The sequence below is a fragment of the Ictidomys tridecemlineatus genome, chromosome 4 (genome assembly GCF_052094955.1).
Source record: "Ictidomys tridecemlineatus isolate mIctTri1 chromosome 4, mIctTri1.hap1, whole genome shotgun sequence".
Classification (NCBI taxonomy): domain Eukaryota; kingdom Metazoa; phylum Chordata; class Mammalia; order Rodentia; family Sciuridae; genus Ictidomys; species Ictidomys tridecemlineatus.
In genome coordinates, this window is record NC_135480.1 from 88,000,240 (window position 1) to 88,020,140 (window position 19,901).

Consider the following 19,901-nt stretch of genomic DNA (forward strand, 5'->3'; position numbering starts at 1 on the left):
TATTTTATTAATGTAGGCTGGTGTATCTAAACTAAATGAGGCTAAAGCTCTTGTGGATGAACTGAACAGAAGAGCTGGTGAACAAAGCATATTACTTAAAACTAAGCAAGATGAAGCAGATGCTGCCCTTCAAGAGATCACAGTGTCAATGCAGGTAATGTTTGAGTGCAGAAGTGCAAAATATGGAATTAGACTGATTGGATTGTATACTTGATCTTCTACAGAAGAGCATGCTATTTTTCTTTATTGTTTAGAATCATACCCTTGTCTTCTCATTTATATTTATTTATCTAAACTCTTTTTTATTTTAAATTGGTATGGATTTGTCTGTAATTGATTTTTCTTTTTTTTAGTGTTCTGACAGCTAAGTTGATCTCTTTTTATTTTCTTAAAATTCTCTCCTTTAGAATTTGAAAGTTTTCCATACTCTAAAAATTTATAAAATGTCTTTATTGTGTGATATTTTATATTTTAATCATATCTTACTTTTAGCCATCATTTTCTTTTGTCAAATACATTCAAAGGAGATTTTTCAGTTTTTCCCCAAGTATTCTTGTTTTTCCATATTTTTAAAATTATTTGGTTTCTTTTCAATCATTTTTTATTTGTCTAATTAGTTATATATGACATTAGAATTCACTGTGATACATCATACATAAATGAAATATAATTTCTCATTCTTCTGGTTGTACATGATGTACAATCCTATTGGTTGTATAGTCATTTATGTACATAGGGTAATAATGTCTAATTCATTCTATTATACTTCCTACTCCTATATCACCTTCCCTCCCTTTACTCTTCTCTGTCTAATCCAAAGTACCTTTATTCTTCCCTAGCCACCCCCCCACCCCGCCATTGTGAGTTAGCATCTGCATATCAGAAAAAACATTTGGCCTTTGGTTTATTGGAATTGGCTTATTTTGCTTAGCATGATATTCTCCAACTCCATTAATTTACCAGCAAATGCCTTAATTTCATTCTTCTTTGAGGCTGAGTAATATTCCATTATGTGTATACACCACAATTTTTTTATCCATTCATCTGTTGAAGGATACCTAGGTTGGTTCCACAGTTTAACTGTTGTGAGTTGAGCCACTATAAATGTTGATGTGGCTGTGTCACTATAATATGCTGATTTTAAGTTCTTTGGGTATATCTGAGGAGTGGAATAGCTAGGTCAAATGGTGGTTCCATTCCAAGTTTTCTGAGGAATCTTCATTACTACTTTCCATAATGGTTGTACCAATTTGCCATCCCATCATTAATGTACAAGTGCACATTTTCCCACACATCCTTGCCAATATTTATTATTGTTTATATTTTTGATAATTGCATTCTGACTGGAGTGAGTTGAAATCTTAGTGTAATTTTGATTTGCATTTCTCTAATTGCTTGAGATGTTGAACATTTTTTCATGTATTTGTTGATGGATTGTATTTTTTCTTCTGTAAAGTGTCTGTTCAGTTCCTTAGCCCATTTATTGATTGGGTTATTTGTGTTTTTGGTGTTGCATTTTTTGAATTCTTTGTATATCCTGGAGATTAATACTTTACCTGAGGTAATGTGGTAAAGATTTTCTCTACTCTGTAGGCTATCTCTTTGTGTTCTAGATTTTTTACTTTGCTGAGAAAAAGCTTTTTAGTTTGATTCTCTCCCATTTATTGATTCTATATTTTACTTCCTTTGCTTTAGGAGCCTTTTTAAGTAAGTCAGATCCTAGGCTGACATAGTGAAGATTTGGGCCTACTTGTTTTTCTATTGGGTGCAGGATCTCTGTTCTAGTGCCTAAGTCTTTGATCCACTTTTAGTTGAGTATTCTTTTTTTTAATTAATTTTTTAAAATTTATATGTGATAGCAAAATGCATTATAATTCTTATTACACATATAGAGCACATTTTTTCATATCTCTGGTTGTATACAAAGTATATTCACACCAATTCATGTCTTCATACATGTACTTTGGATAATAATGACCATCACATTTCACCATCATTTCTAACCCCATACCCTCTCCCTTCCGCTCCCACCCCTCTGCCCTATCTAGAGTTTATCTATTTCTCCCATGCTCCCTCTCCCTACCCCACTATGAATTAGCCTCCTTATATCAAACAAAACATTTGGCATTTGGTTTTTTGGGATTGGCTAACTTCACTTAGCATTATTTTCTCTAATCCATGTTTACCTGCAAATGCCATGATTTTATTCTCTTTTATTGCTGAGTAATATTCCATTGTGTATATACCCCATTTTGTTTTTTTAATCTATTCATCTATTGAAGAGTATCTATGTTGGTTCCACAGTTTATCTATTGTGAATTGTGCTGCCATAAACATTGATGTGGCTGTGTCTCTGTAGTATGCTGTTTTTAAGTCCTTTGGGTGTAGACCGAGGAGAGGGACAGCTGGGTCAAATGGTGGTTCCATTCCCAATTTTTCCAAGAAATCTCCATACTGTTTTCCATATTGGCTGTACCAATTTGAAGTCCCACCAGCAGTGTATAACTTTTCCCCCTTATCCTCACCAACACTTATTGTTATTTGTCTTCATAATAGCTGCCATTCGGACTGGAGTGAGATAGTATCTTAGAGTAGTTTTGATTTGCATTTCTCATGAAATTATCTGAAAAAATAAGAAACCAAGAATAACTAAAGCAATTTTTAGCAGGAAGACTAAATCAGTTGGCATCACTATACCAGACCTTAAAGTATACTACGGAGCAATAGTAACAAATACAGCATGATATTGGCACCAAAACAGATGGGTAGACCAATGGTACAGAATAGAGGACACAGAAACTAACCCACAACACTACAATTATGTTAGACAAAGGTGCCAAAAACATGCATTGGAGAAAAGACAGCCTCTTCAACAAACGGTACTGGGAAAACTGAAAATCCATATGCAACAAAATGAGATTAAAATCCTGTCTCTCACCATGCACAAAACTCAACTCAAGATGGATCAAGGACTTAGGAATACAACCAGAGACCCTGTGTCTAATAGAAGAAAAAGTAGGCCCTAATCTCCATCATGTGGGATTAGGCCCCAATTTACTTAATAAAACTCCTTTGGCACAAGAATTAAAATCAAGAATCAATAAATGGGATGAAGTCAAACTAGAAGTTTTTTCTCAGCAAAAGAAATAATCTGTGAGGTAAACAGAGAGCCTACATCTTGGGAGCAAATCTTTACCCCTCACACATCAGATAGATCACTAATCACTATGGTATATAAAGAACTCAAAAAACTAGACACCAAAAAAAAAAAAAAAAAATCAAAACCAAAAAACAAACCCAAACAACCCAATCAGTAAATGGACCAAAGACCTGAACAGACACTTCTCAGAAGATGATATAATCAATCAACAAATATATGAGTTAAGTATTCTTTTATGTGTACATATTCTCTCAGGATGGTTTTTCCCTTATATTGCTTATACTACCAACCACATATGACTATTACCAAATTCATCTTTTCATTCTTTTGGGCAAATATTTCTTAGACCAAATATTTCAGTAATATATTCAAGTATCTGTTAAACATGTCTTTTTGGAAGGCCTATGAACATTGCAAGTTGAAACATGCTGGAAAAGTTAATTAGTAATTTTCCTCTTTTTTATTTATTTCTCTAGGTTATGGCAATAGTATAGCTAATTATTTAAGACAAAACTTATACATTATATTATCCTTTTGTCATTAGTTATATGTAATGTATATCATTAATTTCTGTCTGTTTCAAAATCATAGAATTTGCAGGGAAATGGATGGCATTAAATCAGATTATGCTAAGTGAAGCCAGCCAATCCCTAAGAAACAAAAGCCAAATGTCTTCTTTGATATAAGGAGAGTAACTAAGAACAGAGTAGGGAGGAAGAGCATGAGAAGAAGATTAACATTAAACAGGGATGAGAGGTGGGAGGGAAATGGAGAGAGAAGGGAAATTGCGTGGAAATGGAAGGAGACCCTCAGGGTTATACAAAATTACGTGCAAGAGGAAGTGAGGGGAAAGGGGAAAAAAAAACAAGGGGGAGAAATGAATTACAGTAGATGGGGTAGAGAGAGAAGAGAGGAGGAGAGGGGAGGGGAGGGGGGATAGTAGAGGATAGGAAAGGCAGCAGAATACAACAGACATGAATATGGCAATATGTAAATCAGTGAATGTGTAACCGATGTGATTCTGCAATCTGTATATGGGGTAAAAATGGGAGTTCATAACCCACTTAAATCAAAATGTGAAATATGATATATCAAGAACTATGTAATGTTTTGAACAACCAACAATAAAAATTAAAATAATTTCTGTTTTATTTCCTTGACTTTTTCCCAAATATGCTTACTCATGTCCATTAGCCACTAGTCTGATGCCTCATATTAAAATGTAATATTTTTCACATTAATGTATGTATCTTAATGAAAAAGGATATGGCACAAAATCTTAAAAATAGCAAAGTTGGAGGACTTAAGATTTCAAAACTCAGTATAGATTTAAAGTATTATTTAAGAAAGTGTGATATTGGCTTATTGTTAGGCATAGAGGTTGATGGAATGGTATGGAAACCAGAAGTAGAGTTATTTTTACAGATTCATTTGATTTTATACAGAAATGACAAATAAAAAGGGAATGGATAGTCTTTCTTGAAATTAGTGTGATATTTAGATATTCATATATAGAGAAAAACTTCATATTTTTATCTTGTAACTTATACAAAAATCACTTGTAATGGATCATAGACCTAAGTCTATAGCACTAAATTATAAAAACTTAGAAGGAAACTTAGGCAAAACTCTTTATGCTTGGGTGAGGCAAGGACTTATTTGTGATGCTAAAATAGAAAAAGAGAAATTGATTTTAGATTTCCTCAAAATTAAAAAATTCTCTTTTTAAGTAAATTCTGAAATGAAAAGGCAAATCACCGACTTGAAGAAAATATTTCCAAAACACACATATGATAAAGAATCTGTATCCAGAATACATGAAAAGTGTTACAACTTCATAATCCTAAAACAAAAATTTCATTTTAACAAAGAGCAAAAGATTTGAATGGACACTTCCACAAAAGAGGACACAAGATGGAGTAATAACATGAAAACATGCTCAACATCATTAGTCATGAAGGAAATGTAAAATAAAATACCTAGTGAGATGCCAATACACATCCACTAGAATGGACGATATTGAAAGATTGATAAAATGAAGTGATGATAAGGATGTGGAGTGTCTGGAACTCTGATAATTGCAGGAGGAAGTACAAAACGGTGCAGCCTCTTAAAAAATTTGGCAGTTTTGTGTAATGTTTAATATAAATTTCCCATATAACCCAATAATCCCACTTTTAAGTTGGTAACTGAGAGAAATAGAAATAACATGAGGATGACTCAGAAGCATTATTCTAAGTGAATAAAGCTAGATGCAAATATTGCATACTGTGTGATTTCCTTTGCATGGAATTATAGAAACAGGAAAATTTGTATGATAGAAATCAGGTTAGTGGTTACTATGTGGTAAATAAGTATATATTAGACATATAAATGTAATTTTGATACTATAAAACTTTACCATAATTTTTTCTCAAGGCATTTTAGAACCAAATTAACATTTATTAAATGCAGACAGCCATTTTTAGTGTTAAAAATCTATTATTTCTTATCTTAGAAGAGTTCTTTGAAATATACAAAAATAAAAGCTACAAAAAATACAACACTGTTGACAATGGTATGTTTATAAGAGAAAATTAATCACCACTTGGGTTCCTTGTATTATCTAGTTTATATTAATAATATATATTTGGTGCTATGCCATTCTTTGAATTGTCCTAAGAAGGAATTTTTCTAAGTCTGTAGCTGATTATATCTGATTGTTTTACCTTATAGAGACCTAGAAGAATAACTGCATCTCATGAATTAATAAATTTGCTTAATTAATTATAATTAATTATGATAACAGATAGCTTTTTTTTTGATAAAGTACTGTTCAGAGATATAGGATAAACACCAAACTGCAACTTTTAAAGATTGCAATTCTAAGTTTGTTGTAAAAGAGTAAATGCTATAAAAACTCACAATAGGGATAACTTTCAGTTGGAAGAGAAAGATGTGAAGGCTGACCTTTTAGAAATATTCTGATGCCCAAGAGAATAACTTCCCTTTTTGAAAAATGTACAAAGGTAGAAATGTTTATGGATTGTAGAAAAGTTCCAAAATGGGCTGATGTGTAACATACACAATGGTTAGAATGGGGCAGAGGAATACTGTTGAACTCAGGATTCTTAATTTGGTGGTAGGGTTAATAAATTTCTGTGTCCTTACACTCAGATCAAGTATATCAATATATTTTTTAAGTAAGACATCACGTATTAGTAGGTTTTAAGCCAGTGTTGTAAGGATTCTTGGAAGAGGTTTTGAAAAATTTTTTCTTTGGTTTTCAATTAATATAAATAAGCCCAAACATACATTTATAAAATGTAAACATTTTCATTATTGTGGGATCTAACAGCATTGATTTTTTTAAAATTTAGGAACAAAGAGGTGATATGATATTAATGCATAATTTATTGTTCTTTAAGTTTTCTATGTTTTCCCCCAGATATTTGCCATTATTTTATTAATATCTTTGATTTCAATTAATTTATATCTAAGATAAAAGTACAGAAACAGTCTTTTGTTATACAAGTTACTCTGAAAGAATTATTCATCTCATATTAGAATTAAAGAAGACTTTTATTTATAGTTTCCTCATTTATAAAATGAGCATAATACTGACCTTCCTTGATTATTTCAACTCTTATATGTATCTTATTATAATCATTTTTAACATTATGCATTTCTGACTTATTTGAAATTTGTATTACAAGGATTTATTGCTTTGTTAACTCAAAAAATTAAAACAAAGTGTAAAAATCTTTCTGATAGTAAATACAGAGTGTTCTGGAAATTCTCATGACATAGATTTCAAATGAATATTAGAAGAAATTTTAATAGAAAATATATATTTTTAAAATAAGTGATATTTTTGGTATCCTGTATTTAAATATTTTTTTGGATTAAAATTGATTGGAATGTCACATAAATATTCCTATAGGATGCTAGTGAGCAAAAGACAGAACTTGAAAGGTTGAAGCACAGAATAGCAGAAGAAGTTGTTAAAATTGAAGAAAGAAAAAATAAAATTGATGATGAATTAAAAGAAGTACAGGTAAGTGATAAAACATTTGAAGATCCATTTACATATTTTTTTAAAAACAAATTTCTTAGTTGTAGATGAATACAATTTCTTTATGTTTTTTTTTTTTTTTTAAATTTTTATGTGGTGCTAAGAGTTGATCCCAATGCCTCATGTGTGCTAGGCAAGTGCCCTACCACTGAGCCACAACCCCAGTCCCTCCATTTATATATTTGACTACTATTTGTAAAGTAGTCAAATATATAAATTTTTTTATGGCTCAAGTTATTTACTAATAGTATTATCAAATGTAGCCTTCAACCAGAGTATTATTTATAAAAGAAAAAGCAAAAAAGAAAGCCTGCCAGGGAAAGCAAGTGAATTAACTGGTGGTAATTAAAAATAATATTTGTTTTCTGTAAGTCTTGTTGTTTGATTGTATAGGGAAAAATGTGTTGTAGATAAATAAAACAAATCTTTGAGCCTGTTTTCTCCAGACTTGACTAAATTACTCAACTAGTTCTAAAAATTATTTGTAAAGTTATTGTTTTCTAAAAATACTTATTTTGAAAGTAAGGTGACCTTTTTTTTTCTTTTTCTTTTAGCCTTTAGTGAATGAAGCTAAACTAGCAGTTGGAAACATTAAGCCAGAATCTCTTTCAGAAATTCGCTCACTACGCATGCCACCTGATGTAATTCGAGACATTCTTGAAGGAGTTTTAAGGCTAATGGGTATCTTTGATACATCTTGGGTGAGCATGAAAAGGTAAGTTTTTGAATTTGTGAATAATGCTGTTTCAGCAATGAATGAACTACACCATCTTTCATAGTTTTTAATATATTTTTTTAATTTGTCAAATTTACCTGTATGTGAATACATGGTTATATCCTTGCCCTGAAATTTTGAGGTGTTCTCTGTAATGCTTCCCATAAGTGATTGTTAAAAAAATATCCGAGGAGGAAAGAAAAGCCTTAGAATCTTTCAGAATATCTCACTAAATTTAATAATTTACTTGATCCCTATATAGTACAGAGCACTGTGATTTTTGTATGATTTAAAGAAAATAGAATCACTATTCTCACAGTCTTGGAGTTTTGGGGCTGAGATGGGGGCAGAAGGGCAGGAGATTGAGAGAGTGAGGGAAAGAGAGAGAGGAGTGAGCAAACCATAAATAATATGAAAGATATAAACTAGAAAAGGGTGAGTGGTAACTAAACATTGAGTTGTGCACATTCAGCTTTCTTATTATCATACTGGTATTTGATGCCAGTATTATAAGCCTCATTGTTTGATCAGAAAGGGAAAAATGGGTTGTAAATAACCTTGTTTTCTTTAGAATTGACTAAATTACCCAGCTAGTCCTAATGTGTAAAGAGTCTCTTAAAAAGGGCTAGCTATGGCTTGTGTTGATATTAAGTCTTTTGTTTCAATTTAGGTTGATAGTGAAGAGTTCTTTTTATATTTGGTGATAGGAGAAAAGATTAAGGATGGGAGAATACTTTAAAATACCTCAGAAAGGTGTCTGAATATTTCCTTGTATATCCTAGAGCATCTGATCACCTAGTAGTTCGCAAGTAAGGATGTAGATGGAATAAGATTGTGATTCTGGGTCAAATGGTGGTTCCATTTCCAGTTTTCCAAGAAATCTCCATACTGCTTTCCATATTGGTTGCACCAATTTGCAGTCCCACCAGCAATGTATGAGTGTACCTTTTCCCCCACATCCTCGCTATCACTTATTGTTGTTTGTCTTCATAATAGCTCCATTCTGACTGGAGGGAGAAGATATCTTAGAGTAGTTTTGATTTGCATTTCTCTAAATTGCTAGAGACGATGAACATGTTTTCATGTATTTGTTGACTGATTGTATATTCTCTTCTGAGAAGTGTCTGTTCAGGTCCTTGGACCATTTATTGGATTATTTGTTTTTTTTGGTGCTTAACTTTTTGAGGTCTTTATATACCTAGAGATTAGTGCTATATCTGATGTGTGAGGGGTAAAGATTTGCTCCCAAGATTTAGGCTATCTATTCACCTCACAGATTGTTTCTTTTGCTGAAAAGAAACTTTTTAGTTTGAGTCCCTCTCATTTATTGATTCTTGATTTTAATTTTTATGCCACAGGAGTTTTAAATTAAAAAAAAATTGGGGCCTAATCCCACATGATGGATATTAGAGCCTACTTTTTCTAATATTAGATGCAGGGTCTGTTGTATTTCTAAGTCCTTGATCCACTTTGAGTTTTGTGCATGGTGAGAGATAGGGGTTTAATTTCATTTTGTTGCATATGGATTTCCAGTTTTCCCAGCACCATTTGTTGAAGAGGCTGTCTTTTCTCCAATGCATCATTTTGGCACCTTTGTCTAATATAAGATAATTATTGTGGGTTAGTCTCTTTGTCCTCTACTCTGTACCATTGTTTTGGTGCCAATACCATGCTGTTTTTGTTACTATTGCTCTGTATTATAATTTAAGATCTGGTATAGTGATGCCACCTGATTTACTCTTCCTGCTAAGGATTGCTTTAGCTATTCTGGGCCTCTTATTTTTCCAGATGAATTTCATGATTGTTTTTTCTACTTACAAGGTGACTGACTCATAATAAGGTAGGGAGGGGAAGCATGGGAGGAATAGAGGAACTCTAGATAGGGCAGAGGGGCGGGAGGGGAAGAGAGGGGGCAGGGAGTTAGCAGTGAAGGTGGAATGTGATGGACATCATTATCCAAAGTACATGTATGAAGGCATGAATTGGTGTGAACATACTTTATGTACAAACAGAGATATGAAAAATTTTGCTCTGTATGTGTAATAAGAATTGTAATGCATTCTACTATCATGTATTTAAAAAATAAAATTAATTAAAAAATAGGATTGTGATTCTGACATTTCCCTTGTTGCTTTAGTTTACTCACAGGATATTAAACAGTTTTTCATTTTTCTAGAGTTTGTTTTTGCTGTCTATAAAACATAATAGATATCTATTAGAATCTTAAATTTTTTAATATTCTGTTTTTGTTAATCAATGGATTAAAAGTATTACATATATCATTTTGTCATACTGATGTTTTTCTGAAATTTCAATTTTCACTTAGCCTCATTTGAATTATTATGTTTTCATTTTAGTTTTCTTGCCAAAAGAGGTGTAAGAGAAGACATAGCAACCTTTGATGCACGAAATATTCCAAAGGAAATAAGAGAGAGTGTTGAAGAACTTCTTTTTAAAAACAAAGGCTCTTTTGATCCAAAGGTAATTTTTAACAGTTATACCATAAATTCTGTTTTCTGTTTTGTGTGATATTAGACTTTTAAAGATGTCATTACCAGTTGTTAGATCACCTGAAAACTAAAACTAAAAAACATACAAACAAAAAAAATCACCAACCTATAGGTGTTATAGTTGAGAAGCATTCACTAGAAGAATTGGTAAGCTAGAATTCAGGTTGCAGGAGAAAAGATTAAGTGGTGTTTGACTCTTAGTATCTGCTCTCAATGTTAAATTTCCACGAGAACATTTAATAATTTTTTACTTTCAACTTTCCTATTATGCTTTTTCCTCCTATGTATTTATCAAATAATAACAGATAATTGTGTTAGGATAGTTGTATCAAATTTCAGTGCACAGCTTAAATTCCACGATTTTGGTGTTTTTAAGATTCTTATTCAAATTGTTATATACATATTCTTTGTTCTTATCTAATAAAAGTATATCATTTGTATAGAAGGAAAATAATGCTTGAATATTGTGGTTGTCATATTTATTATAATTGGGACCAATGGAGTAATTATGTTGCTAAATCATCTTTATGCTAAAGATTCTGTGTGGTTCAAGATTTTTTTTTAACCTAAAAGTTTAGTTCATGTATATTCCTCTTAATCAGAATAGCAGTTCACTATATTTTTATTTTAGCTATAAGTCAAACATTTCATTATCTAGGTTAATTTTTAAATAAATGACTAGATAAAAATGTGTTAAAGCGAACTTTGCATTTGTTTGAAATTTTGTCAGGATATTCGGTAACTTCTAGTAAACTTTTTTAGAATGCTAAACGTGCCAGTACTGCAGCTGCGCCTTTGGCTGCCTGGGTTAAAGCCAATGTACAGTATTCTCATGTCTTGGAACGAATTCAGCCTTTGGAAACTGAACAGGCAGGATTAGTATCGTAAGTGAAATATAATATATATTCTACCATTTGTTGTTATCAATTTTATGAATTTGTTATATCATTTGTATTCATTTTTTTCTCCATTTTAAAAAGGCACCTGATATTAAAGGTTAAAATGAGCTAATTAAATATAAATTGTAAGTTAAACGGATCAAAAAATAATGCAATTAGAAAGATACAGATAACAGAACAAACTCAGTTTCTCTCTGTCATTATTTTGTTAGAAGAATGTTATTCTTTTAGAAAGAGTCAAGTTTTATAAAGTAATAATATTAAATGTAAAAAAGAAGTTTTGGAATTGAGGGCTTTTATGTTGGTTTTCATCATCTAAGTTCTAGGAAATATTTAGAATATGTTTTTCAAAAAAATTTCTGAGCATTTAGGAGGAAGATTTACTGATTTATTATTTGATCTTAAAGGTCCAATTGGCTAGTTAGTCAGTATTATTTTTTACTCCTTTGTTCTAAATGCAAACTGAGAGGTTTGTTATGTTCTTGATTGTTCAGTGTTTCACATGACCTATTAACTTTGTACTCTGAACAAAAATTTTAGCTCTTAATTTTAACTTGTTGATTTTATCAATATAATTATATGAATTTTTATGTTGAATCAAAAGCGTTTTTATTATTTTGACTACAGAAATATTTTTGTACCTGAGACATGTTTTATGAGTTTATTTCTTTTCTTGTGCATATACTGGTCTTTCTTTCTTTCTTTCTTTCTTCTTTCTTATATACTGGTCTTTCTTTCTTACAGACTGGTCTTTCTTTCTTTCTTTCTTTTTTTCTTATATACTAGTCTTTCCTTCCTTCCTTCCTTCCTTCCTTCCTTCCTTCCTTCCTTCCTTCCTTCCTTCCTTCCTTCCTTCCTTCTTTATTTAAACTTTTAAAAAATTTCTCACATATATGACAATAGTCAAATGCATTACAATCATAATTATCCATTCTCATTTTTTTAATTGATTATCTTTTTTTCCTGTTTATATATCACAAATTTATCTACTCTCTTTGTCAGAACCCTAAAACACTTTGATAGTCTAGAGTTCTATTTACTTTCTCTTAGCATTATTCCTCCTAGAGCCTTTTATCCTGTTCCAATCTAGATTAGTTTCTCCCTAGGGCTGCTGCTTACAGTTGTTATCTGGAAACTGCTATTTATCATTATTTGGGGAATACCTTTATCTTTTTTCTGTATTGAATCCTTTTATTATGAATTCATCTTAGGTTTGTCCCTCATTTTTCTAGTATATGCTCCACAATATCTTCCTAAGAAAAAGCATACAAGATGTAAACTATTTTGAGGTCATTTTAGAATACTAGGCTCCATTCAGACTTTCTGAATTAGATCTCATGTGTGGGTGAGGAGTGAGACCTTGTGATCTGTTTTTAATACTTCCTCTAGGTGATTTGTTTGCACAGTAAATATTGGGAACCCTTGCTCTGCTCTCTTATAGAGTTCAACCTTTTTCTTGAAAAGCCTTAATACCATTTTGATCCCCAGCGTTTTGTATGTTACCCTATATTTTTTTTCTCTTCGAAAGTTTTTAGGATCTTAGTTTCTAACATTGTGGAATTTTACAATTCTTGGTGGTGGATAGTTACTGTCCACTTTAAATTTAGAAATTCATTTATTGGTTCTTGGAAAGTTTATTGCATTATTCCATTGGTATAATTTTTGTACTTCTGTGTCGTTTGGGGTGCTTTTGGCTTTAAATTAGTGAAATTACCACTTTAGGTAGCTTAAAGATAGCTTTAAGAAATTAAGAAAAATATGACATTGCAAATAAGTCCTCAAATTCGGTTGGTTTTAAGGTAGCTTATTTATCCAGTTTACTGCTGAAGTTCTATTTGTAAGATGATTTATATTTGGAAAAAAGATTCTTTTTCCATGAACTTTTTTTTTTTTTTTTCCAAGGTACCTCCCCTGCCCTGGGTAGTTTTTAGAAGGAGGTTGTTATTCCTTTTTTGTCTCCAAAGAATCTACATAGGGTATGGGTATGGGTAGAATGAGTTATTTGGGGTATAACTGATACTGGTGTTGCGGTATTCTGGGATGGTTTTAGAGAAAAAGTCTATTTTTAATGGGTTAGAAAATTTGAGGCCAAATTCTTTGTACTATCAACCAAACTTCTGTATTTATTTTTAGTGTTAGATTCAGGGATACCTGTTGTCTATATTTTTTGAGAATTTTGTAATTCCACTTTTTTTTAGAAACTTTTCCTGCTGCATTTAGTTTTTGTGTTCTGGTGTGTCAAGTATTACTTTTCAGAATTTTTTGGAAGTTTCTCCATTGTCTTACTTCTCCCTTTTATTCTTTTTATCTTTGTCATTTATAAATTTTTTATCATTTTGCTTTTATTTTAATAGAGCTTCAGAAAGAAGAGAGTATAAATGAATATGTGTAGTCTACCCTTTTAATCAGAAGTCTATTTGCACAAGTGTTTTTTTGATATAGATTCCTAAAAGTATGGTTGAATCAAAGGATCAAATTTTAATTTTAACATTGTTTCTCAAATTTAGTTTGAAGCAAAAGTGTTATATTATGTAATTATTGATAGTTTTTATTGTGTTTTAACTACAAGATTACATTTCAAAGTATTGTTGCTGCTTTAAAACTGATATCTAAAATAGAGTGACTTTTATAATACTGAGTTATATTTTAGGAATTTGAAGAAAACTGAAGACAGAAAAAGGAAATTAGAAGAGCTTCTTAACTCTGTTGGTCAAAAGGTCTCAGAACTTAAAGAGAAGTAAGTTAAATTTTGAAATGTATTTTGTGTACTTGAAATATAAAGCTCAAGTGACTTTTTAAATTTTGATAATTTTAATTGCAACCACTATTTTTACTTCTTTTTGTAATGTATCACTCTAACGATGGTAAAGGTGTAGAATAATACAGAAGGTACTTTTTTCCTACATTTTTAAAATTGGGATATTACAGTTGTATATAATGATGGAATTTGTTGTTACATATTTATACATGCACAGAATGTAACAAGACAGTTTGGCCAGTATCACTCCCCAAAACTTCCCCTCTCCTCCTCTACCTCCTTCCCCTTGGTTTCTTTCTTCTACTGATCTCCCTTTAATTTTCATGAGATTCACCTGTACCTTTCTTTTCTCTTTTTCCTCTCTAGCTTCCACATATGAGAGAAAACATATGACCCTTGACTTATTTTGCTTAACATGATAGTCTCAAGTTTCATGCATTTTCTTGCAAATGATGCAGTTTCATTTTTTTTTTGTAGGGGTACAGGGGATTGAACTTAGGGACACTCAACCACATCCCCAGCCCTATTTTGTATTTTATTTAGATACAGAGTCTCACTGAATTGCTTAGCGCCTCACTTTTTCTGAGGCTAGCTTTGAACTTGCAATTCTTCTTTGTTCAGCCTCCTGAGCCACTGGAATTACAGGCACTTATTTATAGCTAAATAAGTCACCATGTGTATATATACCACATTTTCTTTATACATACATCTGTTAATGGACACTTAGGCTGTTTTTATTGTTTGGCTATTGTGAATTGTGCTTCTATAAACATGTGTCATTGTATTAAGATAACTTTAATTCTTTAGTATAAACACCAAGAAGTGGAGTAGATGGGTCATGTGGTGGTTCCATTCCTAGTCTTTTGAGGAGCCTCCATACTTGATTTCCATTAGTGGTTGTGATAATTGACAATCCCATAGTGTAAAAGTGTTCATTTCTCTGCACATCCTTCTTAGCATTTATTATTATTTGTATTCTTGATGACTGCCATTCTGACCCGTGTGAGATGAAATTTCAGTGCAGTTTTGATTTGCGTTTCCCTAATTGCTCATGATGTTGAATAGTTGTTCATATATTTGTTGACCATTTTTCTTCTTTTGTGAAATGTCTGTTTAATTCATTTGCCCATTTATTAATTGGGTTATTTGATTTTTTTTGGTTTTAATTTTTTGAGTTCTTTACGTATTCTTGGTATTAATCCTATGTCAGAAGAGTTGCTAACAAAAGATTTTCTCACATTCTGTGTGTTCTTTCTTTACATTTCTAATTGTTTCCTTTGCTGTGCGAAGCTTTTTAAGTTGATGCTGTTCCATTTATTAACTCTTGGCATTGTTTCTGAGCTTTAGGGGTACTTTTGAGAAAGTAATTGCACATGCCTATATGCTGGAGTGTTGAGCCTGTGTTTTCTTCTAGGAGTTGCATAGTTTCAGGTCTAATTTCTACATCTTTGATTCATTTTGAGTTGATTTTTGTGCAGGGTGAAAGATAAGAGTCTAGTCTCATTCTACATGTGGATAACCATTTTTTTAAGCATCATTTGTTGTAAAGGATGTTTTTTCTCCTATATGTTTTTGGCACTTTTGTGAAGGATCAGATAACTGTAGATGTTGGGGTTTGCTTCTGTGTCTTCTATTTTGTAAAGAAGGTACTTCTTTTTAAAGAAATTCTTTGGTGAGAATAAATATCTTCTGTCTCTGTTTAAGTAGCTACTGCTACATATATTTCCAATTACTAGTGAAAAGTTGAGCAAGAAAAATTTAATGTCATGAATTAAGGCTGGGAGTGTTTGTATTTGACATTCAATTTCCATTTTATTTTGACTTTAAAATTTTAGTTCTTAATATCTGATGATACTATCACCACATTTTCTATAAGTACGTTGTCATGTTAAAAAAATTTTATCCTTTTAAATTTTTTCTGTTTTACATTGGAAAAAGATTTCTTCATGCAAATATTATACTTATGTTTAAGGATAATTTGGGAATAGGATTAATTTTAAAAGCTTTTGTGTATCTCTCAGTCCCTGTGATTGCTATTGAGTATGAGAATTATTATAAACATTGGAACATTTTCTTTTATAATTGTGAAAACTTGGAAAGCTGAGGAATATATAATTTAATATAGCATATGTTATGGTTGCTTTCAGTTTTATGACACAGCTACTTATATATATGCTACAGAATTTTTTGAAGTGATATGTTTCCTTTTTTTTAATTTATGGAAGAAAAATTACTGTACCAGGAAAGAAATTTATCACATAAAAACTGAAGCCATTTTCTCTCTCTCTCTCTCTCTCTCTCTGTATGTGTGTGTGTGATTGTGTGTGTGTGTATATATATATATTATATATATATATATATACACATCTTATGTGTCCTTTTTCTCTATAAGTTAAATATATATACATATGTATGTTTATGTGTATATATTTTTTATTTAGAAAAAAGCAAGTGAAAAAGCAAACCTTACATCTATAAACCCAGTGTTCAATTTTCCTGAACAATGTTTATTTAGAAATTTAGAAATCACATTATTTTCTTCCAGGTATTTTTAGATAAATATAAAGAAAATCAACACACCATTTTCAATGTCATATGCTCATAGTCAATACTTACTATCCAGCTAATTCTCTAATATTTATTAATTGGTATGTTGTAGCAATGTTTCAAATCCATTTATTAATCACTTGCTGGTTCAGGTATTATACCAGACACTTTATATTTATCTCTTTATTCTTTAAAATAATGCTGAGAATTTTAAGTGAAGCAGAATGGCATTTTCCATTATATAATCATTAATCAAGAATGGATTACAATGCTAATCACCATAATGTTACTTATCACCATGCTGTTGTTACTCTAGGCTGTGACACCTATTTTATTATATACTAACAAAGAATAAGATATATAATAACATGCAGTGAATAAAGATATGGTTTCTGTTTCCAACTTCTGAAAAGCAGCAACATCTAATGGAACTTTATGAGATGATGGAAGTATTCTGTAATATACTCTGTCTAGTATGGTAGCAAATAGCCATATGTGGCTACAGAGCATTTGCAATGTGTTTAATATGACTGAGGATTTCAATTTTTTATTTTATTTATCTTTAATTAACTGGCCACATGTAGCTAGTGGTAACTTATTGAACTCTCAGTTCTAGAGTCTTATGTCTAGGTGAAGAATATAGAAAATAGAAAGGCAGTGGAATGTACCATAAAATTCATGGAACTTAATATGCATATAAATTTTAGATCCTCTACTGATGATTGGTGAATCTTTGTGCAATAATCTCTTATAGTCTAAATTTCTATATCTGTAACATGAAAACGTTTGAACTGTTGTTGTAACAATGAAATGTTATTAAAAAATGTTTGATACAGGGCTGGGGATGTGGCTCAAGTGGTAGCATGCTCACCTGGCATATGCGGGGCACTGGGTTTGATCCTCAGCACCACATAAAAATAAAATAAAGATGTTGTGTCCACCGAAAACTAAAAAATAAATATTAAAAAATTCTCTCTCTCTCTCTCTCTCTCTCTCTTTAAAAAAAATGTTTGATACAATCCTGGGCATATTATAGGCGCATATTTGTACAACCATTTTCAAGGAAAACAATTTACAAAGAGAGTTATAAACTTTGGCAAGTGGGCACTGAGGGTGAGATTATATATAATGTATTAGATATTTGAGGTGAATTTTGAAATTGAACTTTTATTTTTGATAGGTAGATGTTAAAGAGTATTTGACTGAGGGGATAAAGGGAATGGTTGGAAGATATTCTAGACAAATGAAACATCCTGAGAGGAACACATGAGATAGAGCATTTTCTGATAATGTTGATTTTTTTCAGATATTGCTGTATACTTTGGGGGAACTGAAATAGCAAGTAATAAACCTAGAAAGATAGATTGGATCAGTCTTTGTACAGGGTCTTGAATGCCATATTGAGAAACATGTACATAAATACAGAAGGTTATGGAGTACCTGTCCAGCTTTTTGAAGTAGAGAATGATAGATTTTAGATATATGTGTTGGTATATATGTTTTATTAATGATAATTTTACACAATTATGGCCATATTATCATTAAATTCTGGCATAAATGTGTACTTAATTATCCATGGATAATTTCATTAAGTATCTCTTAAATTCTTTTTGTTTTTAATTAAATGTTTTCTTAGATTTCAGAGCAGGACTTCCGAAGCTGCCAAACTTGAAGCTGAAGTTAGCAAAGCACAGGAAACAATCAAAGCTGCAGAAGTCTTAATTAATCAGCTTGATAGAGAACACAAGAGATGGAATGCCCAGGTTTGTTTTCAGAGAAGGGTCATAAAGAATCTAAAGTCTCAGGAAATTTATGATGTTTTGTATTTGTTAAAAAAGTGAAAGAGAAATATCCATTAACTTGCATCTGGCTTTGGACAAATGATCTTCATACACCTGGTTACTAAGTGAATTAATCTTATTGCAAAATATCTTTATGAGAATGGATTTTTAGGAAAGCAAACAAATCCCCTTTTTATTACCTGGTGCTGAGGGGAAGGACAGGAATGAAAATGATCTAATATAAACTTAGTTCTCTTTAGAGACTTTTTTGAATTTACCTTTACCAGGACAATAATTTTAGGGTTCAATATTGTTGGCCATTTATTTCTTCCTGAAATATTCTATTATTTTTGCTTTTTTAGTCTTGTCTCTCATTTTCTTTTTAACTTTATAACCAGATTTCTTCCCTCACCTGATTCTTCTCATTTGCTCATTCAATAATATTGATTATCTTCAGTATTCTCCTTTATTAACTCTTTTTTCTGAAATGGAACTGGGATTCTCTCATTCAGTGTTAATGTCATCTATACCACAGTGATGACCAAAGCTAGGATATACAGAGCTTAAAATTAATATTTCCAACTATACTTTAAATAATTGCATTACTTTTGTCTCTTAGTAACCCACCCAACATGTCTAAAGTAACTTTTTTTTTTCTAATTCCATATCTCTTTCAGTTCATAATTTATTGAAGTTGTGTTTCTTCTATGCATCAAAGCTATAAATGTGGGCTGTTGTAAATGTTTCCTTGTTTAATTGTCATATCAATTTGCAATATTCTTCATATTTGCCTTCCATCTTTAATGCCAATCTTTTTCTTTTTTCATCTGGATTTTCCTAACTTGTCTCTCTCTTATCTAACTTTTTAATTAGTCCATCCTTTATTTGTTGGCTGAAATATATTTTTAAAACTCATCTCATTACATTATTTGCTGCCTCTTAAATTCCCTTTCTATTAAAAGTTAATAGAAAGGGGATTTGTTTAAAAATGTTAAAAGAGAGAATCCTTTGCGTTGCATGGAAAAACCTTTCATAATTGGCCTCCAACCAGCTCTGCCCCTGTCTTTCATTCCTTCTGTATCACTGTCCTTTCTGCTCTGTCTTGTGCTTCATCTGTACTAAAGATTACAATAATGAGTCTTGATTCATTAAATTTGTTACGTACCTTTGTTCATCAGTGTATTTTAATGTTATTTTATAAAGTGATACAAATTCAGCTATGGTAAGGAAGAAAGCTCATTATTCATTATGATAATTAGTTACTTTCAATGACAAATGTGTGTTTATTTCTACAAGGACATTAGGATTTCATACAAAACCACAGCAAGGTCTGTGGTCTTATTGTTATTTTAAAAATTTGACTAGTGTATTCAAATAGATAAGGGATTATTACTTAAATAAATATTTGATTTTTTCCATGAATGATTTTCAAATTAAAGGTTGTCATAGAACTTTTGCTTCAGTATATTTTAGTTTA

General features: G+C 31.2%; 1 protein-coding gene across 4 annotated transcripts in view; it reads left to right on the forward strand.

Annotated features, from left to right (window-relative positions):
- Dync2h1 (dynein cytoplasmic 2 heavy chain 1) overlaps positions 1 to 19,901 on the forward strand; it is a 329,197-nt gene that overhangs the window by 103,802 nt on the left and 205,494 nt on the right. For all 4 annotated transcript variants that reach the window (XM_005329090.4, XM_078046934.1, XM_005329089.4 and 1 more), the window contains exons 55-61: positions 17 to 154; positions 7,083 to 7,196; positions 7,769 to 7,929; positions 10,287 to 10,410; positions 11,202 to 11,323; positions 13,989 to 14,075; positions 18,280 to 18,406. In XM_005329090.4, the coding sequence (XP_005329147.1) occupies positions 17 to 154; positions 7,083 to 7,196; positions 7,769 to 7,929; positions 10,287 to 10,410; positions 11,202 to 11,323; positions 13,989 to 14,075; positions 18,280 to 18,406 (873 nt within the window). The remainder of the gene's footprint in view (positions 1 to 16; positions 155 to 7,082; positions 7,197 to 7,768; positions 7,930 to 10,286; positions 10,411 to 11,201; positions 11,324 to 13,988; positions 14,076 to 18,279; positions 18,407 to 19,901) is intronic.